This window comes from Hemicordylus capensis, chromosome 5, assembly GCF_027244095.1.
Source record: "Hemicordylus capensis ecotype Gifberg chromosome 5, rHemCap1.1.pri, whole genome shotgun sequence".
NCBI classification, from domain to species: Eukaryota; Metazoa; Chordata; class Lepidosauria; order Squamata; family Cordylidae; genus Hemicordylus; species Hemicordylus capensis.
In genome coordinates, this window is record NC_069661.1 from 224,610,982 (window position 1) to 224,637,859 (window position 26,878).

Sequence of the window (26,878 nt, forward strand, 5' to 3'; positions counted from 1 at the left end):
ATGTGCAGTCAATAACTAAAGAGTTTGGATTTGGGTGCTTGAGCAAATAATCATTCTCCTCTTCCTGTATCCTGTACAGTTTTTCCAACCTTTTCAACACTGGTGTTGATGTGTGCAGCATGTGCCAAGCCAAGTAGCTTTTGTTATCACTGGAAGCATAGGTAAGTACAGTGGTCCCTCAACTTACGAAATACTCGACATCCGAAGATTTCGACTTACGAACGACAAAACATACCGGAAGTCGTTGCCGGTTTAGATGCGGCTTCCTCAACCTATGAATTTTTAGATGCAGTTTCCTCGACTTACGAATGTTTCCGGACCTCCGTGGATGCGCTTTTCGACTTACGAAAATTTCGACCTACGAACGTGCGTTCGGAACGGATTATCTTCGTAAGTCGAGGGACCACTGTATACTGGCTCAGCCACATTTAGCTTTTTCATAAAATTATATACAGGGTCACCCAGATCATTAACTTTTCACCTCCAATCCAAACCAAGCACCTCCGCCATCTCTACTATTTGGAGATGATAGGATTTCATCTCCTTTGTTGGGGTAATTGATGGTTCAGTTGAGAACTCATCCTTTGGGTGCGAATTGTGACCTGTTTATTTATTTTTATTTATTGTTGAATTTCTATACCGCCTTTCATTAAAAACAACCCCAAGGTGGTTTACAAAAGTTAAAAACATACAATAAAAATGACAATTAAAATATTAAGCTAAAAATAAGGCCTTGTCCCGAGTGCACAACAGACGAGCCTCCCTCATTGTCGGCACCCGGAGCAGAGCCCCCTCAGATGACCTTGTCAAGCGGGCAGCAACCCTTGGGAGCAGGTGGTCCCTCAAATACCCTGGGCCCAAACCGTTAAGGGCTTTAAAGGACAAAAACAGCACCTTGAATTGCACCCGGAAACGAACTGGCAGCCAGTGCAGCTCTTTCAGGATGGGTGTGATGTGCTCCCACCGGGCAGCTCTGGACAAAACCCTAGCTGCCGCGTTTTGCACTAGCTGCAGTTTCCGGATATTCTTCAAGGGCAGCCCCTGTAGAGTGCATTACAGTAATCCAGCCATCACGTGACTAAGGCATGGGTAACCGTGGCCAGATCTGCCTTCTCGAGAAAGGGACACAGCTGGCGCACTAGCTGAAGCCATGCAAAGGCACCCCTGGCCACCGCCTCCACCTGAGCTTCCAAAAGCAGAGCTGGGTCCAGTAGTACCCCCAAGCTGCGTAACTACTGATACGGATTCTGAAGAGTCAGAATCATAATCAACCCCTGAGGACACTGGCTCTGTAGGACAAGGCCCAGACTTGCTAGTGGAAGATTAATGGGAGCTGGAACCCACACTCTTTATCAGTTCCGGAACCCGCAGTGACTTGCATCGATGTTTTAACTGACATGTGTACTTCCAGTGCACATTTTCTTCCCTATATCTCATTCTAAACACATCTGTGTAGACACAGATCTATGTGCCGCTGGTTTGGGTACCAACAGCGGCAAGGATGCTTGCACACCAGCATCCTGACCCACTTAGATTGGTCTCGCATTTTGTGTAGTGACAGGAATGGTAACTTGAACAGTGGCATCCTGAATCAACACTCTTGGTGGAGTCATCTGAGTAGCAATTTGCTTCATAGGAGGCTCCACAACTCTAGGGGGAGTAATTTGTGTTACTGTCTAGACCTGTTCCATACATCTTCTAGCTACCTTCCACTTCCTAAATTCCACATAGTCAGCTGGGCAATTAAGGGGTGGAATGTGTAGATGTATCACCCCATCCACCAACAGGAATTAAGCCCATCACAGAAATCTCAGATTGCAAGGGGGTAAAAATAAGGTGTTTTTGGCACTTCCATTAACTCTTCCTCTTCCATATCGAGACCATGGCTCAAGAAGCCCTGAAAAGTCGATGCTGATGGAGTACTGTCATTCAATTCCAACATGGTGAGGTTGCTCTGTGAAGCCTAGGGGTAGGGATGTGCACAAAACCACCTGGCCCGGTTCAGTTCAAGTTCAAACTGAACTCGAACTGCAGTGGACCAGTTCAGTTTGGGCCCCCTTCGAACCCCCGCCCCCATTCTGTTCAGTCCGGGGGTGGGTTGACAAGCCTTAAAAAAAAAGAAGGGTTTTTTAAAACTTACTCCCTCTGAGGGTGATGGGGAGAGGGGTCCCGCGGAAGTTCCCCCTCCCCCCGCCAGCTTTCTAAATTTTAAAAATCAACTGGTTTGGGCGTCTTTGGCCCTTTTCGGGCCTATTCCCTGGCGTGGCGGCCATTCTGAATGGCCAGACCTGGGGGGAGGGGAGCGTTCCAGTTCGGGGTCGAGCCAAACCGGGGGGGGAGGGGGCGGCAGGTTTGGCTTGACCCCAATTCTTCAACCCAAACTGGTTCAACATTGAACTGGTTTGGTTTCAAGCCTGTTTGCACACCCCTACCTCGGGGCTGAAAAATGCCTCCATATTGTCAGCGGCATTGACGCTGACATCAAACACCACAGGCAAATGGTCTCTCCTCTCCGACATCGACACCAGGGTCCTCAGCAAGCGGTCCCTCCGCTCTGACATCAACGCCGAGACTGGGGTTCTCAAGCATCGATGGGGCTTGGTGTGGGAGTAGATGCAGGTGACAGAGAAGCCGCTCACCATCAACACTGTAGCATCTCTTCCCCTTTCTGGCATCGATTTTGATGGCGATGGACGTGCTAGGCATTGTAAACCTGAAGGAGAGGGAGCCGTAGTGCTGGGCACTGACAAACGCTTTCCCCTCTGTTCACTCTTCTCGCTGTGTTTTTTTGGGGGGGAGGATAACTCAAGTCATCTTCTTGCTTGCACTTCCTATCCTTGTCTTGATAGCGAGAAGTGCGCACTTCAGGAATTCTCAGTTCCTTAAAGGGAGAGTCCTTCAATGTCGACAGTCCTGGCATTGGGATTTAGACTGCATTTGGATTGCAGTTCCCAATACTAACTTCAAAGTGGCAATCACCTCCTCTGGAGATGTGGAAATACCCTTTGGAGTTAGGGCTTCCTCTAGTAACGCCACCCTTAAGTGCGCTGCTCTGTTTCAAAAAGTTTGCTTCGAGAATGAGCTGCAGACAAAGCATGCGGCTGCATTATGCCCTTCTCCCAAACATAGGAGACATTGGTCGTGACCATCCATAGAGGGGATCTTCCCCCTACATCGGGTACACTTTGCTGAAGTATCGATGTCCGTTACACGAAGAATAACTTTTTCAGTCTGAGTCATACACAAGAAGTCACAATAGATCCAAAGGGTACTCAGATAACGTCCAGTCACAGTCTGAGTCAAAACCTTTAAATTTAGTCACTAAAGTATGTTTGAGGAGCCAAGAACTAATGAAGAACTGAATGCATTGGCAGTCAGAAAGAAACTGAACTATAAGGTTCCAAACTGCCGATATGAACAGGTGCGGAGCACACACCGTGGCGGTTGGTCGGCGCCACAAGGAGCTAACAAATTTTGCCCAAAGTATTCCGCAGAGGCACAGAACCCACTTTTTATGGATGTTACTGGATCACGAACCAGATCAAATGGTTCCTAGCCAGGTCAGCAGAAAGCTCTGACCAATATTCAGCAAGATACACACAGGTTCAAGGCTCCAACTATTCTCAGCTTCCTCATCCATCTTGAACCCTGATTTTCTACTCAAAAAACATTTCACTCATGAGCAGAAAAGTTATTTTGATTGTTGTATGGTTCTTTTCACTTTGTCAACTATTAAGAATTCTAGAAACTAGGTCCCAGAGAGGAAAGGAATTTTTTATTTATTTTCTGTTTAATATGCTGATCCCATCTTACCCTGGAAGCATCTTTCAGTCTTTTCTCTCACACACATTTATTTAACATATTTGTATACCACTCAAAACCTGTGTCTCTGGGCAGTGTACAGTAAAATTAATACAAATTAAACAAAATTAAAATGATTAAACATTAAAATCATTTGTAAACAAACATTAAAAATATTAAAATTATAAATCTAATTAAAAGCCTGGGTGAACAAATATGTCTTCAGTGCCTTTTTAAAAGTTGCCAGAGATGGGGAGGCTCTTATTTCAACAGGAAGTGCGTTCCAAAGCCCAAGGGCAGCAAGGGAGAAGGCCTTTCTCCGGGTAGCCACCAGATGGGCCGATGGCAACCATAGACGAACCTCTCCAGATGATGTCAACTGGCAATGAGTCTCCTGGCGAAGAAGATGTTATTTTAAATACCTAGGGCCTAAGCTGCTTAGGGCTTTATAGGTAATAACCAGCACCTTGTGTTTTGCCTGGAAACTTAGCAGCAGCCAGTGTAGATCTTTCAACACAGGAGTAATATGGTCTCTCCGAGATGACCCAGAGACCAACCTAGCTGCCGCATTCTGTACCAACTATAGTTTCCGGACTACATACAAAGGCAGCCCCACATAGAGTGCATTGCAGTAGTCCAGTCTAGGTGTTACCAGCATATGTACCACCGTTCTGAGGTTGTTCGTCTCAAGATAGACATAGCTGACATATCAGCCAAAACTGATAGAAAGCACTTCTGACTATCACCTCAACCTGGGACACCAGGGAGAGGTGTAGATCCTGAAGCACTACCAGACTGTGTACCTTCCAGGGGAGCGTGATCCCATCCAGAACTGGCAGATCAAAATCGTTTCTTGAGTTCTGACCCCACACAATTAGTACCTCCATCTTATCTGAATTCAGCCTCAGTTTGTTATCCCTCATCCAGCCTATCACTGCCTTCAGGCAGGCATTTAGGGAGCTTAAGCCTTCGCCTGATGAGGTTGACATGGAAAAATAGATTTGGGTGTCGTCAACATATTGATAACACCCTGCACCAGATCTGCTGATGATCTCTCTCAGCGCCTTCATGTAGATGGTTAAACAACATATTTAGGGAGGAGAGCTGGTCTTGTGGAAGCAAGCATGACTTGTCCCCTTAGCTAAGCAGGGTTTGCCCTGGTTGCATATGAATGGGAGACTTGATGTGTGAGCACTGTAAGATATTCCCCTTAGGGGATGGAGCCACTCTGGGAAGAGCATCTAGGTTCCAAGTTCCCTCCCTGGCATCTCCAAGATAGGGCTGAGAGAGATTCCTGCCTGCAACCTTGGAGAAGCCACTGCCAGTCTGGGTAGACAATACTGAGCTAGATGGACCAATGGTCTGACTCAGTATATGGCAGATATACTATGTTCCTAACATCGGAGACAATATGGAGCCCTGAGGGACACCATACAAAAGTTCAGATTTTGAAGAACAACAGTCTCCAAGAGACACCATCTGGAATCTATCCATGAGGTAGGAGTGGAACCATGGCAAGGCGGTGCCTCCCACCCCCAAACCTTTCAGATGTTCCAGAAGGATATTATGATCAATACATAATATCAAAGGCCAGCGAGAGATCCAAAAGGACCAACAGAGTCACACTCCCTCTGTCAATTCCTAGTTGGAGACCATCCATCAGGCCGACCAAGGCTGTCTTCACTCTATAGCCCACACGAAAGCCAGTTTGAAATGGGTCTAGATAATCAGTTTCCTCCAAGACCGCCTCAAACACATCCCCCCACTGCTCTACATATACTGCTCGTAAAAAACTAGCATGCCAAGGAGAAGGTTAGACTGAGAACATCAACACACCAATTTTCAATGAGCATGCAGTTTCTGACATGAGGCAACATCAAGTGGCCCTGACAGGCTGTACTTTAAGAACTATTTGGTGGAGTGCTCTTGTTACACAAGTGTGCAAATGGCACAGAACAAGGGTTCTGGTTTTAATTGCAATGGGAGTACTTAATGTTGCTTGCCTTAACTTTGTGTTGACTGTAGCTAGACACAAAAACAAGCATGGGGAATTCTGCCAACTGCTTACCTGTAACCTTGTGCAAGTTCTTCCATATGCTTGTCTGTAACTGCAGGTTTTTGCTTCTTTACAATAATGTAGGGTCTAGTTTAGGAGAAAGGAACATTAACCAATGCATAGGGAGCATATTTACACCCTTGTTATCACAGAAGTTGTAGCCTAAAAACCATGACTGCAAGGAAGCTCACAGAAGGCAACTTCCCCACACTCTCCCCCCATTAGCCCCCTGCAACCCCCAAAACAAAAATCCCAGCCCTTTGAGCCCAATTCTTTCCCATCCCCTTCTGACTAGAACCCCAACATCAGAAAATACTTTCTGGAGCACATTGGGAAGATGCATTCCACAAACTTTCTTGAGCTCAAGATTCTTCAGACACAATCCAGAAAATGGAGACCACCACCTGGAGGAATGCGATAAGCAGCCTGAATAAAAGGGCAGCCTGAAGTAATAAGTAGAAAGGAAGGACTAGAGAATCTTAAGGATTTTTTAAAAGTAGAATGCATTTAGGAAAGACTAATAATATTAATGGTGAACCAACAAGAAATTATAGAGTCAAGGAAGAAGAATATAGAAAATATGAATGATCAAGAATATAATGGAAAGCTGTAACAGAGAGACTAGAACAAACAGCAAAGCACCAAAAACTCAGATGAACAGAAATCCAACAGACTTGGGTACACTCTTAAGGGGAAGCTACATAAATATCAATTATTAGTAAGCGAGGCCCATTGTTGACCAAGCAAAGACATTTTGCATAAAAACAGTTATTTACAGCTTTCCCCCAGCATGTTCTGGTGTAAAAGGTAGCGCATTCAGCTACTTTAAGTGGAAAGATTGTTTATGCAAAAATTTGGTATCTGTAGGTAATTGGAAAATGTAACTTTATTTTGCATAAACAAATCCATAAACTCTTCAAAATATATCATAGATACAATTTTTATATATACAAGGGAATTTTTAATTAATGTGCTTGCAAAAGGGAAGTAAGATCTGTTTAAAATTTTTAGGATTTTGACTTCAAATATTATTCTTGTTATTGAATAAGTACCATATATGGTAACTTTGAATAATAGTAAATTTGAATCTGAGAAAGATCTTCTGCTTCTCTTGAGCAAGATGTCATTTCAAAATTATTGATCTGATTATTGAGTGTTAAAAATCTGTGCAGAACAATAACAGTTAAAATTTGATATTTATATTCAGAATTTCTTCTTTTTGAAAAATTAAATCTTTTCCCCAGCATATTTTGGTGTACAAGGTAGCTCATTCAGCTAAATTTGATGGCAGGATTGTGTATGCAAAATTTGGTATCTGTAGCTAATAGGGGAGTATGACTTTATGTTGCATAAATACAACTACAATCAAACTGTTCAAAATATATAATAGATGCAACTATAACTGATTGTTTTTGTTTTTCAAATTTGAGGACTCACATAAGTGTAGTGTACACAACATTGATATGCTTTATATGGGAAATCTCACTAAAGTGTTAAATACTAGATATAAAAAGCAGCAGATTTGAGTGCACCTCTGACCAAACAAAGCCCAAGAAAAGGAAAATGTGTTTGTTTCATGCAAGATTTGTGCCCTGATCCAGAGTGCCTCTAGCATATACATGGAAGATTCCAATTCACATATAGAGCACAACCAGGAGGTACTCCAGTCACTCCAACGTTTGCCACAGATCTGAGTATATGTCCACTTTGTGCTTTTAGAGCACTTTCCCACTTTCAAACACACACCTAAAGGAAAAGCTACTCTTTGCCCGATTGATCCAAATTTTAATCTCATCTTAAGTTAATTATATCTATCAATCAAACTTACAGCCCTCCTGAGAACTAAATGACGTTACTGAACTTTGCTGAAGGCTATAAAGACATTTATTTAGCCAAATGATGATCCGAATCAAGGCAGTTATGCCATGCTGAATATCTACACATCAAAACAAAATACTGCTATTTTGATAACTAAAAACAGCTCTTTGGGAATACAAACTGTATAATAAATAGATGCAGTCAACCCTGTATATACTGAAAGCTCAGCTACAGAAGTCCAACTCTATGGTGGAGCAAAGTATAAAAACAATTAGCTAGCCGACAGCACGCTAACCTATAAGCTTTCAAGAAACAACGTGAAACCACCACCACCACACAGAAACACAGATACAAAGAATGGCATGTACAATTGAAAAGTCAAGGGCTGTTGCTATTTGTCCAAGATGCTTTTGCAGCATGTAGTAAATAACTACAATATACTTGGGCATTCCACTCAAAGGGTCCAAACTAATAGTTTAAAGGCCAATTAGCACTTTCAAAAGTTGAAGTGGAGATCCAAACAAGTGCAAAAAGATTAAAGGAAGTAAAAATCACAACCACAGGAAAACTGGCAAATTGGATGACCATTAAGCTTTCCCTACTGTCGGTTACATTGGTGTTTCCTTTTAATAGATGAAAAGGGTATTCCTCGTGACAGATCTCCAGTTCAGATGGCCAGTTTTCAGGCCAAACAGTGCCTTTTTGGCAGTCACTACATACCAAAGGTCTGTGTAAAGCTTGTGAATTAGTTAAATTAACATGATAATGTATTAGGAGAAGGGAGGTGCTAACTAGATAGCCCAGAAAGACTGTTTTACAAAATGCTTACCTACACAACCTTCCTCCATCAGAGGAGATATAGACACATCGGTCTGTAAGATTTGTGGAGATGGAAACAAATTCGTTGATATAACCTGCTCTGCGCATCAGCCGGAATGTGTGGACCAGTTTTTGATGGTCTCGAATGACACCAAGGATATTGCCTGTTCAAGAAAACAATTTTTTAATGCAATTCCTCCCCCCGCCCCACAAAACTCTATCATCTTTTGGACTGATGGAACCAGCCACAATCCCCACTGGTTACAAACATCTTCTACTGCTGTCTGCTTAGCAATGACATACTGGCACCAATTCTACTACAGGTTGGACCTAAAGGTACTATTCTCCATGTGGAAGTGTTGTTCGCTCACTGAAGGCCTGCTTTACGCTTTGTGCAAGAATGTTGTGCAAGAAAAGTGAAATCAAATCAAAAGATGCTCTTTCGCTTGCACAAGCAGAATCATGAAAACTGTTCCACATTATAGCACTGTGTGAACTCCTGCAAGCTCTTGGGCAAATGTTTGCAGAACAGCGCCAATAGCTTCTGCTTAGAGTTCTTTGTATCCAACTTTATGACTTTAAAATGCACAATTCAATAGAGAGCCAGTATATTTCTACAAATGAAAGTGTCCTTTTGCAAACGATATGCATTTTTAAGATCTAATATTGTTACTTGCAGAAACAAATGAAACAGATTTTTCGCACTCATAAGCAATAAAAACAGGTTGCTTACCTGTAACTGATGATCTGGTAGAGATCCGTTGACATCCATAAGAATGGGTTCTGCGCCAGCGCAGGAAACCCCGCGGTAGCCATGCCTCAGCTTGTCGAGGCGTCCATGCCCCACCCCCACGCAGAGCGTGCTATTTAAGAGCGGGCTCGGCGCCATGTTCCTCAGTTCTTTGGACGACTGCCGCGGAGGACGATCACCCTTGATGGACACATTGGATGGATCCCAAAGCAACAGTAAGTATAACATCACACACATAGTGGAACGTCACTACTGCAGAAGGGAAGGATGGAAGGGTCTTATGGATGTTGACGGATCTCTACCAGATCATCAGTTACAGGTAAGCAACCTGTTTATCTGGATCGAGATCCGTCAACAGCCATAAGAATGGGTGTTTAGCGAGCTCCCCAAGGAGGGGGGTGCAGTAGTGCTATTGTAACACCCTTTTAAGGACGCTTCTCCCGAAACTAGCCTCTGCAGCAGAACGCACATCTATGGCGTAATGCTTGACAAACGGGAGACTGGACGACCAGGTTGCTGCTTTGCATATGTCCAAGAAGCCAATTCCCGAGAGGTGTGCAGCCGATGAAGCATAAGCCCGTGTGGAATGGGCCTTGATGGCTTTTGGAGGCGTCTTGTGCTGCAGCTCATAAGTGAGTAGGATGAGGTTAACCAGCCACCTAGATAACCTTTGTCGAGAAATTGGTAGGCCTTTGGTAGGGCCGCTGTAGGCTATAAAAAGACGCGTAGAGGTTCTGAAGTCTCTTGTACGTGACAGATAGAATAGGAGGGCTCTACGGATGTCCAGAGAGTGCATGGACATCTCCAAGGCCGATTGCAGGTTCCTAAAGAAGGTAGGTAGAATAATATCTTGGTTCAAATGAAAATCTGAAACCACTTTTGGCAGAAAGGAGGGATCTAGTCGCATACGAACTTTGTCCTCGTGGAACTGAGTGTACGGAGAATCTATCCTCAGGGCCGTGAGTTCACTCACACGACATGCTGTCGTGATCGCGACTAGAAATGCGGCCTTTAAGGACACCAATTTTAAAGACATCGTGGCCATAGGCTCGAAGGGCTTTTGAGTCAGTGAAGAAAGTACTAATGACAGGCTCCAAGGCTCCACTGGTGATTTTACAGGAGGGTAGACATTGGAGAGACCCTTCAAGAAGGCTTTGCTGAGGGGATGAGAGAAGAGTGTGGTACCGTCACACCCCGGGTGCAGGGACGAGAGAGCGGCTAAATGGACCTTTATGGAAACATTAGCCAATCCTTGTGATTTCAGAGAGGATAGGTAAATGAGCACCTGACGGATGGAAGCCCACTTTGGCAAATAACCGTGGGACTTTGCGTGGGCTTTAAATCGAAGCCACTTTTTGTGATAATTACGTCTTGTGGACAACTTTCTTTGATTTAATAAAATGTCATCTAAAAGCCTATCCGCCAAGCGGTCAGGCGGAGAGTGAGAACATCCGGGTGAAGGACGAGGCCGTTGTCCTGTGACAGAACATCCAGTTCTGGCGGGAAACGATGGAAAAGATTTCCGGACAGTCTGCGTACCTGTGGAAACCACGGTTGTCTCGGCCACCATGGTGTCACAAGGATACACGGAACTGGGCACGCTAAGAGCCGAGCCACCACTCTGGAGATCAGGGGCTGAGGGGGAAACATGTATGGTGTTTCCAATGTCCAGTCCAGCTGAAAGTCATCCCCCAGTGACTGCGGGTCATGACCCTCCCTGGAGCAGAAGCGGGCATATTTTCTGTTCGTTGAAGTTGCAAAAAGGTCCACTGATGGACGGAGCCATTGGCGGAATAGTGGGTCGATATATCTCGGGTTGATTTCCCATTCGTGGTGAGTGTCTTGTAGAAAGACTCGACTGAGACTGTCTGCTAAGCTGTTGTCCAGGCCCTTGATGTGGGCTGCGAGAGGGTATATTCTGTGGCAGATGCACCAGTGCCACTTCTGGAGTGCCAGTGCACACAAACTTTGGGAGACTGTCCCGCCTTGATGGTTTATGTACGCCTGTGCCGTCGTGTTGTCCAATTGTATTTGGACGCAGTTGCCCTCCAGGATTGGTAGAAACGATCTTAGAGCAAGAAAGACTGCCAGTAATTCCAGAAAGTTTATGTGGAGTTGACTCTGGCTCAGGGACCACCTGCCTTGGGTCCGTCGACCCGCACAATGTGCACCCCATCCTATTAGGGAGGCATCTGTTGTAAGCCAGAGGGTTGCGGAAGGGAGCCGGAAGAGTACTCCCTCCAGGAGGTTCCTGCATTCTGTCCACCAAGAGAGGGATCGAAGAATCGGTGCAGGAATTGCTAGGCGTTTCCCTTGATTGTGTCATGCAAGGTGAAAAACGGAGAGAAACCACAGCTGAAGTTTCCTCATCTTCAGGCAGGCATAACGAATTACCACATTGCATGAGGCCATAAGGCCTAGTAAGCGCTGAATGGAGCGTGCAGGTTGGATGGGGTGATTTTGGAACAGAGTCACCAAGTCCTTGATTGAGTAGTATCGCCCTTCCGGTAAGTATGCCCTTTGGCGTACAGTATCCAATACCGCTCGCATGTAGTTCGCCACCCACATAGGTTCTAGATGTGATTTTTTCCAATTGACTTGGATTCCTAGGTTGCGGAGGACCGATAGAACATAGCGGATCTGCGAATGTAACTCGTTTCGATCTCTGGAGGCCAGGAGCCAATCGTCCAGGTATGAGTAGATAGTGACGCCCTGCGTTCTGAGGTAGGCAATCACTGGGGCCATACACTTCGTAAAGACCCTTGGGGCGGTGGACAGTCCGAAGGGTAATACATTGTACTGGTATACTTGGCAACCAACCATGAAACGTAGGAATTTCCGATGATGGGAACGAATGTTCACATGGAAATAGGCGTCCTTGAGATCCAGCGTTGCCAACCACTGCTCCCCTTGGAGAAGCGGGAGGATTTGTTGCAACGCCATCATTCTGAACTTCCTGACATGGACAAACTTGTTTAGATTGCATAGATCCATAATCGGACGGATGCCCCTGTCCCGTTTCGGAATTTGAAAATAATGGGAGTAGAATCCATCCCGTCTGTCAGCCCACCGCACCGGGGCAATCGCCCCCTTCTCCAACAGCTCCTTGACCTCTTCCCGTAGCGTAGAGGAAGGAAGGGTAAATCTTATTCCCGTGAACCGTGGGACTGACTTGAATTTGATGGCGTATCCTGAAGACACAATCTTCAAGACCCAACGGTCTGATGTTATATGTTGCCATGCGGGGGCATGGCTTGCCAGCTTGATGGAAGGCCGAGCAAGAGGAGGGTCGGTGTTGAGACTCGTTGGTCAAAATGTAATTTCCCCCGATGGCGGGAATGGGGAGTGGAGAAGTGACGGTGGCCGGACCCGCATCTCAAAGGCACTTCTGGGTGTCCGAGCCCTTGGGACGTTGAGATTGAGTCAGTTTGAATTTGTTCTGGTAAGTGTGCCGGTGATAAGGCTGGTAGGACTTACGGAAATCCCTGCGTCCCTGTTGTCTGAACGGAGGGCGTTGTTTGGCATACTTAGAGCGATACTTAGACGCGTACGTAGAAGTGGTTGGTTGCGATGTAAATGTTTTCCCGGTGAACTTTGACTTCTTTAGTTGTTCCACAGTGGCATCTGTGGTTTCACTAAACAGGCCGGTGCCATCAAAGGGGTGTCCTTCTATTTTGTCCCTCATATCCAGTTGCAACGTGGTAGACCTGAGCCAGGCATGTCTATGGAGAGTAACAGCGGCAGTCATAGCCCTCGACTCGCTCTCAGCAAGGTGTTTGGCGATACTGAGTTGTTGTCTCGTAAGGTCACCCGAGCACTCCAGAATTTTCCGAAATCTGTCTTTGAATTCCTCTGGTGACACGGGTGTCAAGTTCAGTCAGTAGGCCCTCCCAAAGACTGTGAGTGTATTTGGCGATGCATGCCACGTAATTAGCTACCTTGATTGAGAGGCACGCAGTCGAGTAGATCTTGCGGCCTAACAGGTCCAATTTTCTTCCTTCTTTTTCAGGCGGAAATACATGCCGTTTTCCAGACTTTGAAGCAAACGCACAGTCAGTTACTAGGGAATTGGGAGCCGGGTGCTTCAAGAGGTAAGTATTGTCCTTCTCCATTATGCGATAAAGGCTCTGCAGCCTTTTAGATGTAGGGGTGAAAGTGTGGAGAACTTCCCATGCACATTTTGCCACCCGCGTTATTACCGGGAGCATTGGAAGGGCCACGGGAGCCGTCGATTGTGACCTCAACATAAAATTGTAGACAGAATCGTCTATGGTCGCTAACTTGGAGCGTAGGTCAAGTCCTAAGGCATCTGCCATGGTACGCACGTGTCGGTGGTACGCCTTCATTTCCTCATTGGGTGACACATACACTGTCGGTGCCACATCAGTGGGAGGTTCTACAATGGTTTCATCTCCCTAGGGGTCCGATTCAAAATCGGATGAACCATAGTGTTCAGAGGGCGAGGCCGTCGGGGAGTTAGGCGCCGTCGCTTGAGATTGTACTGAAGGAGTGGGCGGCGATGCTAGAGAAGACGTTTGGGTTGCTACAGAGTGGGTCACTGCTGGCCCTGTCTGCACAGATCTGTCAGAGGTAGTAATCGCCGTGGTTTGCATCGCAGTTTGTCTGGTTGTTGCCAGGACCGTGGCAGCAGCTGCGGGCACCGTGTGCAGCGACATAGCGGAGGGAAGTGACGTCAGGGGCTCCCAAGGTCTGGTTGGTGTCGAGGACGGTGCTCTGGAACCGGATGAAACTGCAGGTCCCGAACCAGGTACGTGCACTGGAGGTGTATGGGTGAACCCACAGGTGTGCCAAGGAAAAGGACTTTGCAAATGGGCTGCAGAGAGTGAAGGCACGGGGCGTACAGGAGGAGCCAAGGTTGCCTGAGAGTCCTCCTCTGATGCTGGGAAACCCCTAAATGTGGCTTGCGAAGGAGTGCTTGCGCTGGAGTCTAGAAGAGACAGGAGCGACTGAGTTGTGGAAGGATGGAGGCCCACTTCGGCATCCTGAGTACCGTCTTCGATATCGAACGCCGGAGGCGGCGATCGGTACAGAGGAGTGACTTGCTTCAATGCAGCAAGTAATGGTGTGTGCAAAGAAAACGGAGCGTCGGGATCTGGAGCTGTCGGTGTCGACGGCGGGGAAGAAGGGACCGGTGTCGGAGCCGGCGAGAGGGATCTCGCCCTCGGTATTGAGAAGCTTGGCGTCGACGTCCTCGGCGTCGAGGGGTGGGCCGGTGCTGAAGAAGGTTGATGTGATCCAGGTTGAGCAGACGGAGGGGAAGGCATGCGCTCTTTCGTCAGATCAATAAATTTTCAACGTTTCACCGTAGGTGATCCAGAATTTTCATCGACGTCGGAATTGCTGCCGGAGGTCGAGGGGACTCGGTGCTTGCGCCTGGTCGATGTCGAGGCTGCTTTCGCCGACACTGAGACCTCTTCCGATGCTGAAGGGCGGCTCGATGTCGAAGCCGACGTCGAAGGTCCAGAGATTTTCGAGGACCTAGACTTCGAATGTGGAGAACTGGATCGTGTCGAAGCTGTGTTTTTCGACTTCGAGTGAGGATTAGACACAGACGAAGCTTTCGATGTCGAAGGGCGAGGTGTGCCCGGTGTCGAGGGACTTAACACCTCATCATATATCGCCGCTCTGAGGCGAAGCGCCCGATTTTTGCGCGTCTGTTTAGAAAAAGACAGACAAATCTTGCATGAGGAGACATTGTGCTCCTCGCCCAGGCAAATTAGGCATAGATCATAGAGGTCTTTGGAGGGGAACTTAGCATCGCAACCCTCACACCTCTTGAAAGACTTTTTCTCTTCCGCCATAACGAGGCGAGAGGGGTAGTCAAGTCCGTTCCGTGTCAAAGCCAGTCGTTGGTCGTCAGCCGTTCCAAATCAGATATTAGAAGAGTTCGTCAGCCAGAAATAGGTCATACACGAGTGAGCAGTCCAGAAAGAGTAATTTAAAATTATTTCCGAAGAGAAAACTGAGGAACTTTCCGACGGAGAGGCAGCAGACCGAGGTCCACAAGCGAAGGCGGTCGGAAAAGAACTGAGGAACATGGCGCCCAGACCGCTCTTAAATAGCACGCTCTGCATGGGGGCGGCGCTTGGACGCCTCGACAAGCTGAGGCATGGCTACCGCGGGGTTTCCTGCGCTGGCGCAGAACCCATTCTTATGGCTGTCGACGGATCTCGATCCAGATCTGTTTGCTTCCTATTATATTTCAAGGTCCTAAATCTCATCCTACAAAGTATCACTGATTCAAGCCTAGATGATTAGAATGAGAAAAGCAGGAAGTACCGTACCATTAAGGAAAACAAGGAATACATTTGGATAGGAAAGTTCTTCTCCACATAGAAGGTTTACATCTTCTACTCCCAGGTTACCAGCTAATTTAATAATAGGGCCATCTTCCATATCAGTAGTAATATGAGTCATCAGAGCTAGATTTTTAACCAAACCGCAGGCCTGAAGAAAACAAAAAGTTTTTTATGTGTTTATATAAAAACTTCATTGCTTTATATAGTTCATATTTTTTTCAAAAGAATATACAAATACTGGCTGACACACCACACCAGGGACCACGAGTGGCTGCAGCATCACCTGCACCCCTGCATGTATGTAAGCATCGCCAATGGGGTTGTGCTGTGGGGTAGCAGTACTCCATCGTAAGAGCTCCATGAACACAACTGTGCGATGTGGTGCTCACTGGAAAGATTGGGTGTTGTATTGCACAACTGTGTTCATGGAGCACTTATGACGGAGTGCTGTTGCGCTGCAGTACAGCCCAATCTGTGGTGCTTACAAACATGCAGTTGCCTCTGTCCCCTTGTGCAGTGTGTCAGCCAGAGATATCCAAGTTGGACACATGCTTTTGCCTTAGAAAGGTAGCATCCCTTTCGCTTCATATCAGACACACCAGTGTAGTGTCATCTTGTCCAGTACCCACTAAGAACATCAAAACCTTAGCTTGTTTCCAGATCATCAAAGGAGTAAGACAAGGCTGTATACTTTTTCCATATAGATCTTAGGTGAAGGTTAATTGACCCTCTTTTACATAATCTGTCAGGTCGATCCGACAAATTCCACATCAGATATTTGCTAGTAGATGAGAATTCATCCATCACACACAAACAGTTGCGAAATTCTGTTGTTCTTCAATATGGGTTCGTTGCACTCTGCTCGCTAATGGTTAGATCCAGTGTACAGTTATGTTATTAATATGGCTATGTTTAAAATTAATAAGGACTGACTGAATGCAGCAAGGTTTCTGGTACATTCAGAAGACAATAAACATCAGACTGAACAGTATTACAAAACAGTTAAATGGTCAGATTCCCACAGATATGAGAAGGGAACTTGTGACACTGCAGAAAAGGACTGTCAGGGCTTGTTATTGCAAAATTGTGTTAACACAATATTGGAACATGACTGCCCAACAGTGTTCTCTCTAACTTTTTTCATCTGTTCTCTCTAATTTTTTTCATCTGTGTGCGGAATGAGTTTTGTTATGAGCGGCAGTTTCAAGGCAGTGTATGTGCACATGCATTCAGAATGGGGCCTTCCTGATTCTACCTGAGCGGGATCTAAAATTAACTAAGCAGACATTAAAAATTTGTGAGCACGCCCCCACATGCACCATTTAGAGGGAACACTGCTGCCCAAGTATAACAAATAGCTCAGCAAAACAGTTTTGGCAGAGGGAAGAATTCAACTTGTGTTGCTTACCTCTCCTTCAGGAGTGTCCGATGGGCACAGCATACCCCACTGAGATGGCTGCAGAGATCGAGGGCCGCTCACTTTTCTTGTCTTTTCAAACTGAGATGAAATCCTCGTCATCATCCCCAGAGCAGATATATAGGACAACCGGGACAATACTTGAGTCACACCCTGGCGATCCATCTTGAATCTTTTCAGTGACCAGTTCCCCTAAAAGAATGACATGAATCGCCCAAAATGCTGCATAAGCAAGCTTCCACGCGCTAATCAATATCCGTTTTGAAAAGCAGATTCTAAAATGGCTATAGTTTTTCAACTATCCTCAAGGTTTTATGGCAGAAAAAGCAGGTGAATGTTTTCACAGAAAGGTAAGACCACACTATCATCAGTGCTATTTTTCTTCTATTTGATGTCCCATGGGTTTCCCTCAAACTGTGGTTTTCTGTTACGTATCTAAAACGCCTAATAGTTGCAAGGGTCTTTTTATGCTCTGGTGAGGATACCAAAGCAAAATTATAGGCTGTGTTCACTCCATCATGGTGATCCTGGTTAAAGAGTTAAACAGGATTGTTGCACCTCGCTGAGCTGATTGTGAGAACCCAGAATTTCTGGGCAATCCTGGCCAAACCATTGTGGTTAAACCACGTTCAAGCAGGATAGATAACAAGGATGCAGTTTAACCACAGTGCCTTATTGCCCAGAAATTATGAGCTCTCCCAATCAACTCTATAGGGTTCAATGATCCTGGTTAACTCTTTAACCAGGATTGCTATGATTGTGTGACCGCAGCCATACTGAAACATCTTACCATTCATGAAGGGTGCATGTTTCTAAAAATACTCAGAAGCAGGAATGAGAAAATGATTGGGCTGTGTATTTACCGATTGGGTCCTGCACAGGCACATTACCCATTCTTATGGATCTCGGCAGATCTTGATCGAGATCACTAATTATCGATGGAGTTATACTCCCCCTGAAAGATCAGGTTTGTAGCTTGGGAGTGCTCCTGGATGCAAAACACTCTCGGGTTTCTCAGGTTGAGGCAGTGGCCAGGAGCCCTTTTTATTAGCTTCGGCCGATATGTCAGCTACGCCCATTTCTGGAGGCAAACAGCCTTAAAACAGTAGTACATATGCAGGTACCTCCAGGCTTGACTATTGTAATGCACTCTACATGGGACTGCCTTTGTACATAGTCAGGAAACTACAACATTTTACAGAATGCAGCAGCCAGATTGGTCTCTAGGACAACCTGAAGGGACCATATAACACTGATTCTGAAAGAATTGCACTGGCTGCCGATATGTTTCCGAACGAAATACAAAGGGCTGGTCATTATCTATAAAGCCCTGAGTGGCTTAGGTCCAGGGTACTTAAGAGACCGCTTTCTTTGTCATGAACCTTGCCACCTATTAAGATCACCTGGGGAGGTCCAGTTATGGGTGCCGCTGGCTCGTCTGGGAAAGCCTTCTCTGTGGCTGTCCCCAAGGCTTTGGAATGTACTCCCTGTCAAAATAAGAGCTTCTTCATCTCTGATTGTTTTTAAAAGACCCTTAAGACATACCTGTTTTCTCAGGCTTTTAATTAAAATTAATTTTAAACTGTTTACTTGTTTTATTCTGTGAAATTGTCTAATTGTCTTAATTGTTTTACTCTGTGAAAGTGTTTTGTTTTTATTTTTATATTGTAACTTGGATTGTGTACACTGCCTAGCGATGTATATATCAGGTGGCATACAAATATCATAAACCATATATAAGCAATTTAAGTGAAATCTTGATATTAATATGCTGAAAGTTCTTACTAAGACAGCAGAAGGAAGAAAAATTCTAGCCTATCTGCCTAAGACTTAAGGACAGAAACCAGCAAATTTAATAACTTGCATTGTTGGATTTGATAATGTTGAAAGCAGTCATGAAGCACACAACTCTGGCTTAAAAATCAGTTTTGAAACAGGGTTCAACCTGTATCATGCATATCAACATGTAACATGCATGTTATATTTTATTAACATTTTAAATAGAAGCCCCACTCAATATGAAGCATACTTGATTTCAGCAGTTTGCCTTCCATTCCATTCCCTTGCAAAATTTGAATCTTTAACCACAAGCGGCTATTAAGATGCACTACTGCTATACATGGCAGAGAACCCACATTTTCCAGAACACTTACAGTGGAGATGGCATTCACCATACCATTGGTGATCTGATCTTGTCGCATGTGCTTAACCACATCAAACTGGGCAGCTCTCTGCTTGGGAATGACTTGGTCAGCAATCTTCTTCAATTCAGAGTTAAATTTTTTGAACAAGTCTTCAAACAGAAGGGAAAGAAGCTGCAACAGACAGACAAAACATAGAGCCGTAGTGGGCAAACTCATTCAGCAACAGAAGGCACAATAGAAAGGTATGCAATTAGACGCCTTTTCTTACATGCTGCTCATCCTGGGAAAGTTAACGTTATCCACGTTTTGATTGGCTAACCATTAACCCAGTTTACAGTCAAAGGCAAGTGCTACAACCATTATCCTTGTTTGATTTAACCTATGGGACTGTAGCTCAGAGAAAGAGCATATGTTTTTGCATACAGAAGGTCCAGTTCTTGGCATCCCCATAAATAGCAATAGCAATAGCACTTACATTTATATACCGCTTTATAGCCGGAGCTCTCTAAGCGGTTTACAATGATTTAGCATATTGCCCCCAACATTCTGGGTACTCATTTTACCGACCTCAGAAGGATGGAAGGCTGAGTCAACCTTGAGCCCCTGGTCAGGATCAAACTTGTAACCTTCTGGTTACAGGGCGGCAGTTTTACCACTGTGCCACCAGGGGCTCTTACAATAAAGAGCCTTAAATAACTCTTAAATAACTGGAGAAGACCCCTTTCTGAAGCCCTGAACCATCACTGACAATCAGCATAGATAAAACTGAGCTAAGTGGACCAGTGTCTAGGTAAAATGTAGCGATGTTCACACATGACAAAGTCAGGCTCCTTCTTTTTCTGAGGGGCGTAACAAGGTTGGAGTGGGCCCAGAGACAAGATTTTAAAATGCACCCACCCCCCATCACTGCCTTCCTCTAAAAATTTAAAAAATATATTCAAGGAAGCTCGAGCGGGCGTTGGGTGGGGGAGACATGTCTCTGCCCCCCCCCCGAGGCAGGGGCCCCTGAGACAACAGTCTCCTCTTGCCCTATTATAGTTATGCCCCTGCTTGAAAGAAATGACTGAACATGTTAATACCTGAATCGGTTCATCTAGATTCCAGCTCCCAGCCCTTCTAATGTAAAACAATAAACCCAACTGGTTTTTGCTTATTGACGCGCAAATGGGGAGGAATTTTTGCTTTTGAATGAAGAGCTTTTAAAATAGGTAGATCACACCACAATTCAAAAACTATCCTGATCCATTTTGATCTTGGGAATTCTTTTCTGCACATATAAGCTATAACTGTCTCAGCGATAAGTGTATGTTATCAACGGTGGACCACTCCTAAAAAGTCTTCTCAAAGAGCCACAATATGGGTATCCAGTATCTGGGAAAGGGGATAATGATGTCCTGTTCCAATTTCATAGGTCTTCATTTCTGTCTATTTCCAAACTTTTATTATTTATTTATTTGTTTACACAGTCAGACAGGTGTTATTGACTGGTTCGAGTCCTTCCCAAGGACCTGGGATGGCTGAATTTTATTATCAATGTTGTTGCTGTTATTATAGATATCGTCACAGAATATAGGCTGTTCCCAGTAAAGTTGCTTTTTGTAATTGGCTGATGGTTATTATTAATTATCATCATCATCATCATCATCATCATTTTAGTAGCACACCTGTTTTATTTGCTCACCAATTAGCCTGTTCAGTTTTCACCCAACTTTTACTGACAAATTTCAGCGGTATCCTAACCAACTTAAAACTGGCAGTACAAAAGTACACATGGATTGGATTTCTGGCCCCCCTCCCTTCTACCCCACACCCCTCAAATAAACTCTAGAATCTGGCAATTCTCTCCTGGTTTTACAGCAACTCTAAGTGTCGAGAAGACTAAAAAATACAGCCACTACTGAATGCCAAAAATGCAAGTTCCCAGTATACAAAGCATTGTTAAGTGCTAAACAAGTTAGGTATTCAAGCAGGCCCTGCTAAGACATTCTGGAGTCTGTTGCATAATTTAATTCCTGCATGGAATGAGACTGATTTAAAACTGTCTCCACTTCCTTAGAAGTATTAGCAGTGCTCCGCCCATGAAAGTCGAGGGCCAGTCACCCACTTCATTTTCCAAATGAGCATTTCTATTGCCTTTCATTTGTTACCTTTCCATCATCATGCTGTCCCTGCTAGTTTGCACAACGCATAAGCCACTGAAGCTCCCCTCGACTTTCATTTTATTAATAAAAGATAAACCTACAATATATGAGGTTTGCAAAGTGGAAATATTTTGGAATTAAAACTGCAATTCAGTCAACTACAATGCCCCCTTTTGCGCTCCCAAAGAGCTCCAAGCACTGCTGTGGTCAAGAGAACCCAGCCTCTGTTTCAAGTATGTACACCAGTGACCACTTTTTCTCCCAGTGCAGGCTCTGAAGTTAGGAGGATTTCCCCCCTTAGCACAAACAGCTTTCCAGAGCCCAAATCAAGAAAGTCGATATGCTGCAATTAGACCAGAGATACCAGAGTTGAAAAGGGGGGTGAGACTATAGGTGGCTTCACACAACTGGGGAAAGTTTAACAGAAGGGAACCTGTGGTTCCTGGAGAGTGCACACTCCTGGCACACATGCCATTTGAACCCACAAACACGCCCAGCTACGGACGTCTGCCCAAGATTCTACGGAGAATCTCCATCCAACTTGACACAAAGATTTCAAGGTAGGTGAGGATTCTTGGTAACATCTTAGGTAGAAGTTTGTAACCAGATGTGGGCACCCTGTTCAGACAAGCACACAACCTAGAGTGTGTGCTTCTCAGGAACCTCTGGTTCTCTCCTACTTACTTTTGCACAATTGTGTGAAGCTGCCCTATGTTCAACACATGAAACCCTTGGAGTAAGGCTGCATGAAAAATACCAAGAAAGTGCTAACAAATTCTCGCTTGTCTAAATATTTGGCTCTATGTTGGACTCCGACGCAACACTGCGATGCAATATGATAATGACAGATATCATAACAACAATATGATGTGAATACAAAATGCAGTCTAGGATCATTTATTGCCATTAAGAACAAAACAGTCTGATAAAGCAATTATATAATTGAAACAGATGTCATCTATAAAAATAAACTGCAGATTAAGAAGAAGTTACATGAGTGATTTAAAAACTAGCAGCATAAAAACTACAGCATAGCAGTTTTTATTCCAACAAGGCCTGCTAGATTTGGGGAACCCTTCAAAAGAAGCTCACAGATCAAACTGGAAATTACTGTTTGAATAGTTAAAGCAACAAATGAAGCTGCTACTACTACTACTAACTATTTATATACCGCTTTTCGGCAAACGTTCTCAAAACGGATATATCCTCAAAGCAAATCAGACTTTACAAAGGAACACAGGAAGCTGCCTTATATCGAGTCAGACCATTGGTCCATCTGGTTCAGTATTGTCAACAATGACTGGCAGTGGCATTCCAAGGTTTCGGGCAACAATCTTTTCCAGCCCTACCCGGAGATGCCTTCTACACGCAAAGCAGATGCCCATCCACATTCTGGTGGGGAGGCTCAATAAGTAAAAAACAAAAAAAACCCAAAATTATTTCCTGGTATCAAACTAAGTTTGTCATGGATATCCACCACGGGACAGTCCCTAAAGTGTGGACTTGGGGCAAGTATGAATTAGCCCCATCAGTCACCATGCCAAATTCTAGCACAGAGCTGATGTCGTGAATACAATATTGGAGCTGGATGGGAATCCAAATCCCTCTCCTGCCATGGATTTCATGCCAATTGATACATTACAATTGCCAAAGATACAAAGAAGACATTTCCCATTGTTTCAAAACCTACATACACCCAAAACCATAACGCACAGTAAATACCTCCTATTTCACTAGCAATGGTACATGATCCAGATATCATGTCATATTCTAAACTACATTTTTAGGAGAGACCAACGGTGCATGCCTATTGGCCACACATTACTCTGGAGTCTCTGGTCATCTTCATATCTGAACACCTGAACATAGCCCTATTCACACATTATGCTCCACACATGCAGAATCTGTGTACAGTGTGTGCATGTACAGATCTGTATACACGTACAGGTCTTCATATATATACACAATAAAACACTTCCTATTTGTACCCTGCATTTGAGAGGGTCTGTAACCAGAATCCCCTTTAAAATGAGCATGTACAAATGTACAACTGAATGGACTTCTGTCTTCATTGGATGGCTTGTGGAGTTTCTTTATGCTTCAGTCCCCCATCTAACCCATATCAGCAAAAGGGTTGTTTCAAGGATAAACTTATAGATCACCAAGAAATGTGCATACACATGAAATGGGTTGTGTCCTAACCTTGCATTCCATGAAAAAAGGCTTCTTCCATTCATAGGAGGAGGGTTACAGTCATAAGACATACCCATTATAAATATCTCCACTAATTTCACAAAAGTCACCACTGCATTCCAATATTTTTCTTGGGCTTGGACTAATAAAGTTAAAAGTACACAAACTTCTTTGCATTTTTTAGCTTAAAGCATTCCTCTGCAATTCCTGTACATCCACAAGCCCTCTAAGAGCACAGAAAAGTTTCACAATAACCAGTTTTTTTTAGGTCAAGAATAAGTGATTAAAAAGAGAAAAGGGATGGAATGCCAATGATAATATTCATGCATTTCATAGCAAACCCAAGGTCTTTCAGACAGGAGCACTGAAGAGCAAATTAAATTTGAGGTGTGGGGGTAACATAAGGGAGAGGAAGTGACAGCTCATCAATTGATTTCCATTGAAAATCCTGAGGAAAAAAATTAATAAAGTAGTTAAGCCGCTGAAATACAGTTTCACCAATTAGCTTAATGTCAGAGAATTCTAATTAGGCGCCTTGAGATTGCCATTTAGTGTTTAAGGCTTTAGAGTGCCAAATTCTCCTTTTCACACAAACTGGTTGCAAAATTAAAGACATTAGGCAGCCTTAATTATATTATCAGAACAGCTGGGATTAGTCAATCTCTGAAGTCAAGGCGGTTTTCTTTTGTCACAGGGTAGAAATCCCTTCCTTTCCAGGGTGCCGGATTTTGGTGCTGTTCCATATCTCACCCATACAAAGCAAGCTGAATTAGAAAGAAAGAAAGAAATTTTAAAAAAGGCCAAACAAACCCCAAGGACAAAGACAAGGGAAATGCTCAGCAAATAATGAACACATTAAGGAAAGAGAAAAGGTAGGTGAAAAGATTAAGCCTGGAATCGGTAGGTTTCGCTAACACCTCTGCTGGCACCTGGCCTGCCAGGCCTCCAGTGGCAGAGAGACTAAGAGGCAGCTCTGTAAACCAACTTGGCGAGTGGAAACAACTGTTATCTAAAGCTAAAGCACATTTCGTACTCCCTTGTCCCATGGGGTGTGAAATTAGCTGCTATTGTTTTCACACATTTTTATAGACACAATGCCTTTTATGTCTTCACATTGTGTAGGCTGCTGTGTTTTCCTCCTCATACAGGAACAGCCTTTTTCATTCAAATTTTTAAGCAACAGGATTTTTAGCCCAGAAACACAATCAGCTTTAAAAAAAAAATCATACCCTTCTCACATGCCATTTAGACAGAAATTCTAGCTAATTGAAAACACTGAGCAACAGGCATAAAGTGAGATGTTTGATTAATCTGCAAAATACAATCAAGCATTTACGGTGAGAGTGTAAAAAGAAAAAGCAAGTCACACAAGGGATAGAAGTCTCTTCTCAGATGTATTTCTAGGAAGCCACAGAAACTAAAAATTAAAACTTACAAATTTCCAGGCATATATCAATGCTTATGAAACTCTACAACCTCCAAATTCTTCCACAGTCAACAGAATCTGTTGCAGCAAGTTTAAGGTTCATCTGCAAAAAGTAGTTTGATGAACATGGGTGCTAACCTAAGGCAGCTGGAGACACCATACACACTAGGATTAGTAGGTGCATACTTAATAGCTTACATGTCCCGCAGCATAACATGGGTAGTACCAGACATTTTGACTCTTGTGTGATCCCCTGTCATGTGCAATTTCCATTATGCTCAATGGAAGTCACACATGATGTGATTGTGCAAGAATCAGCAGTCCTGATAATGCTCTCTTGAGCAGCAGTGTTACTGCATGTTTTAGAATCCGCAGCAGTGCAGGCAGGAAATGCAAGCCACTATGCTTTAAATGGGAATTGGTGTAGGCACTTGGCTGTTACCACGGTGGAGAAAAGTACACATACACCTGAAGAGGAGAGAGCTACTCTGCATCAGAATATTGTCCAATGGAAGCAGAGATGGACCAGTTAAATCACTGGAGTGACCCACCTGTCCTGCCAACTCCAGTCGTTTGTTTCCATAATAATCTCTGTCATCAACTTTGTTGTCTCCCTGGGCTAGAATCACCCTACGGACCATCACAGCTGTATAGATGCACTTGGAACGGAAATTGAATTCTTTAACCTAAATTACAGAAAGAGAGAGGAAACATCACTAGTGAAGAACAATCAGTCCTTTCTCTGAAGTTCTAATTTTACCCAGTAAACATGGAACACGTTATCTACTTTGGCTTAGTTTTTCTGCTGCTGGGTTTTAGTGTTCTTACTGATACTGGCTTTAACTGTTTTTGTACACTACTTTGTGAGGTTTTACCAGAAAAGCAGAATACAAATATCTTCTGTCAAGATATGTTCTGTGAAATCTCTTCCACAGTGCGGAAATCCTTATGCATAGTTGCATGCAGTCTAATGCTACATGCATGAACCCGTAGATTAGGGTGAACTGGCACTAAAAGAATTATAGATACAGGAGTTACACAGCTCTGACCCTGTCCTAAAACTACACACAGAGGGACTATCATCAGAACAAAGCAACCAACGGTTCTGAGCTGCCTTCTTCATTTGGCAAACACTTAAGTTGTAGTAAGGACACAGCTACGCCTCACAACTCCAGGGCAGATCAGTGAGGGACTTCTTTCAGGGGCATTCAACCCACTCAAGTCCTGAATGCTGCTATCTCAGGGACATCAGGAACCCCCTCTCCCCACTGCTCCGCCAAGTATCTACTCCACCGTTTGAGAACCACCAACATACAGGAAGATGAGCAAGAATAGTTGTTGCCAGCAGCTCTCTCGCTTCTTCCATCTTAGTTTTCTTCGGTCCTCCCCACATTCTCTGCCTTCGTACCTTATTCCCCAAATATTTTAATGCCTGTGATATAAAAACAATATCAAAGTTAGTACGTTGCATGTTATCTGCAATTAGTATACTTTTCTGCCTCTAGTTTGCAAGTTTCTCTAGGCATTCCCCTTGCAAGTTTCCCTTTCATGACATTTAATGACACATTAAACGATTATTGCTTCCATAAAGCTAACTATCATGCCAGATCATAACCGTTTCAAATATAAAACAAAAGTGCAGGGCAAAATGCATCTTTGGGCAAGATGGCTGTTGAAAATCACAAGATGAGCCACCAAAATCATACAGTAACACTACAGCATATTAAATCAGCACCCCTTTATTATATAAATATTTACATACTACCCTATGTCCTGGGACCGTGGGGCAGTGAACAACAAACTTATAAAATAATAATACAATTCCATGAAAAATACACTAAAAATCAATGGCCCACATATTATACAATGTCCCACAGGCGGTCTCCACACCACTTGCGCTGCGGCAGGCATTTAAAGAGACGGCAGGGTTGCACAAGAGCACTGTGCTGCAAATGCCTAAAACAGCACAAACACAGTTGTGTTTAGTTGTTG

At 44.2% G+C, this 26,878-nt stretch overlaps 1 protein-coding gene across 2 annotated transcripts in view; it reads right to left on the reverse strand.

Annotated features, from left to right (window-relative positions):
- POLR3B (RNA polymerase III subunit B) overlaps window positions 1-26,878 on the reverse strand; it is a 107,580-nt gene that overhangs the window by 50,214 nt on the left and 30,488 nt on the right. For both annotated transcript variants that reach the window (XM_053256143.1, XM_053256144.1), the window contains exons 11-17: window positions 26,202-26,318; window positions 25,438-25,572; window positions 19,136-19,297; window positions 16,974-17,174; window positions 15,551-15,713; window positions 8,505-8,658; window positions 5,870-5,944 (exon numbers count right to left, since the gene is read on the reverse strand). In XM_053256143.1, the coding sequence (XP_053112118.1) occupies window positions 5,870-5,944; window positions 8,505-8,658; window positions 15,551-15,713; window positions 16,974-17,174; window positions 19,136-19,297; window positions 25,438-25,572; window positions 26,202-26,318 (1,007 nt within the window). The remainder of the gene's footprint in view (window positions 1-5,869; window positions 5,945-8,504; window positions 8,659-15,550; window positions 15,714-16,973; window positions 17,175-19,135; window positions 19,298-25,437; window positions 25,573-26,201; window positions 26,319-26,878) is intronic.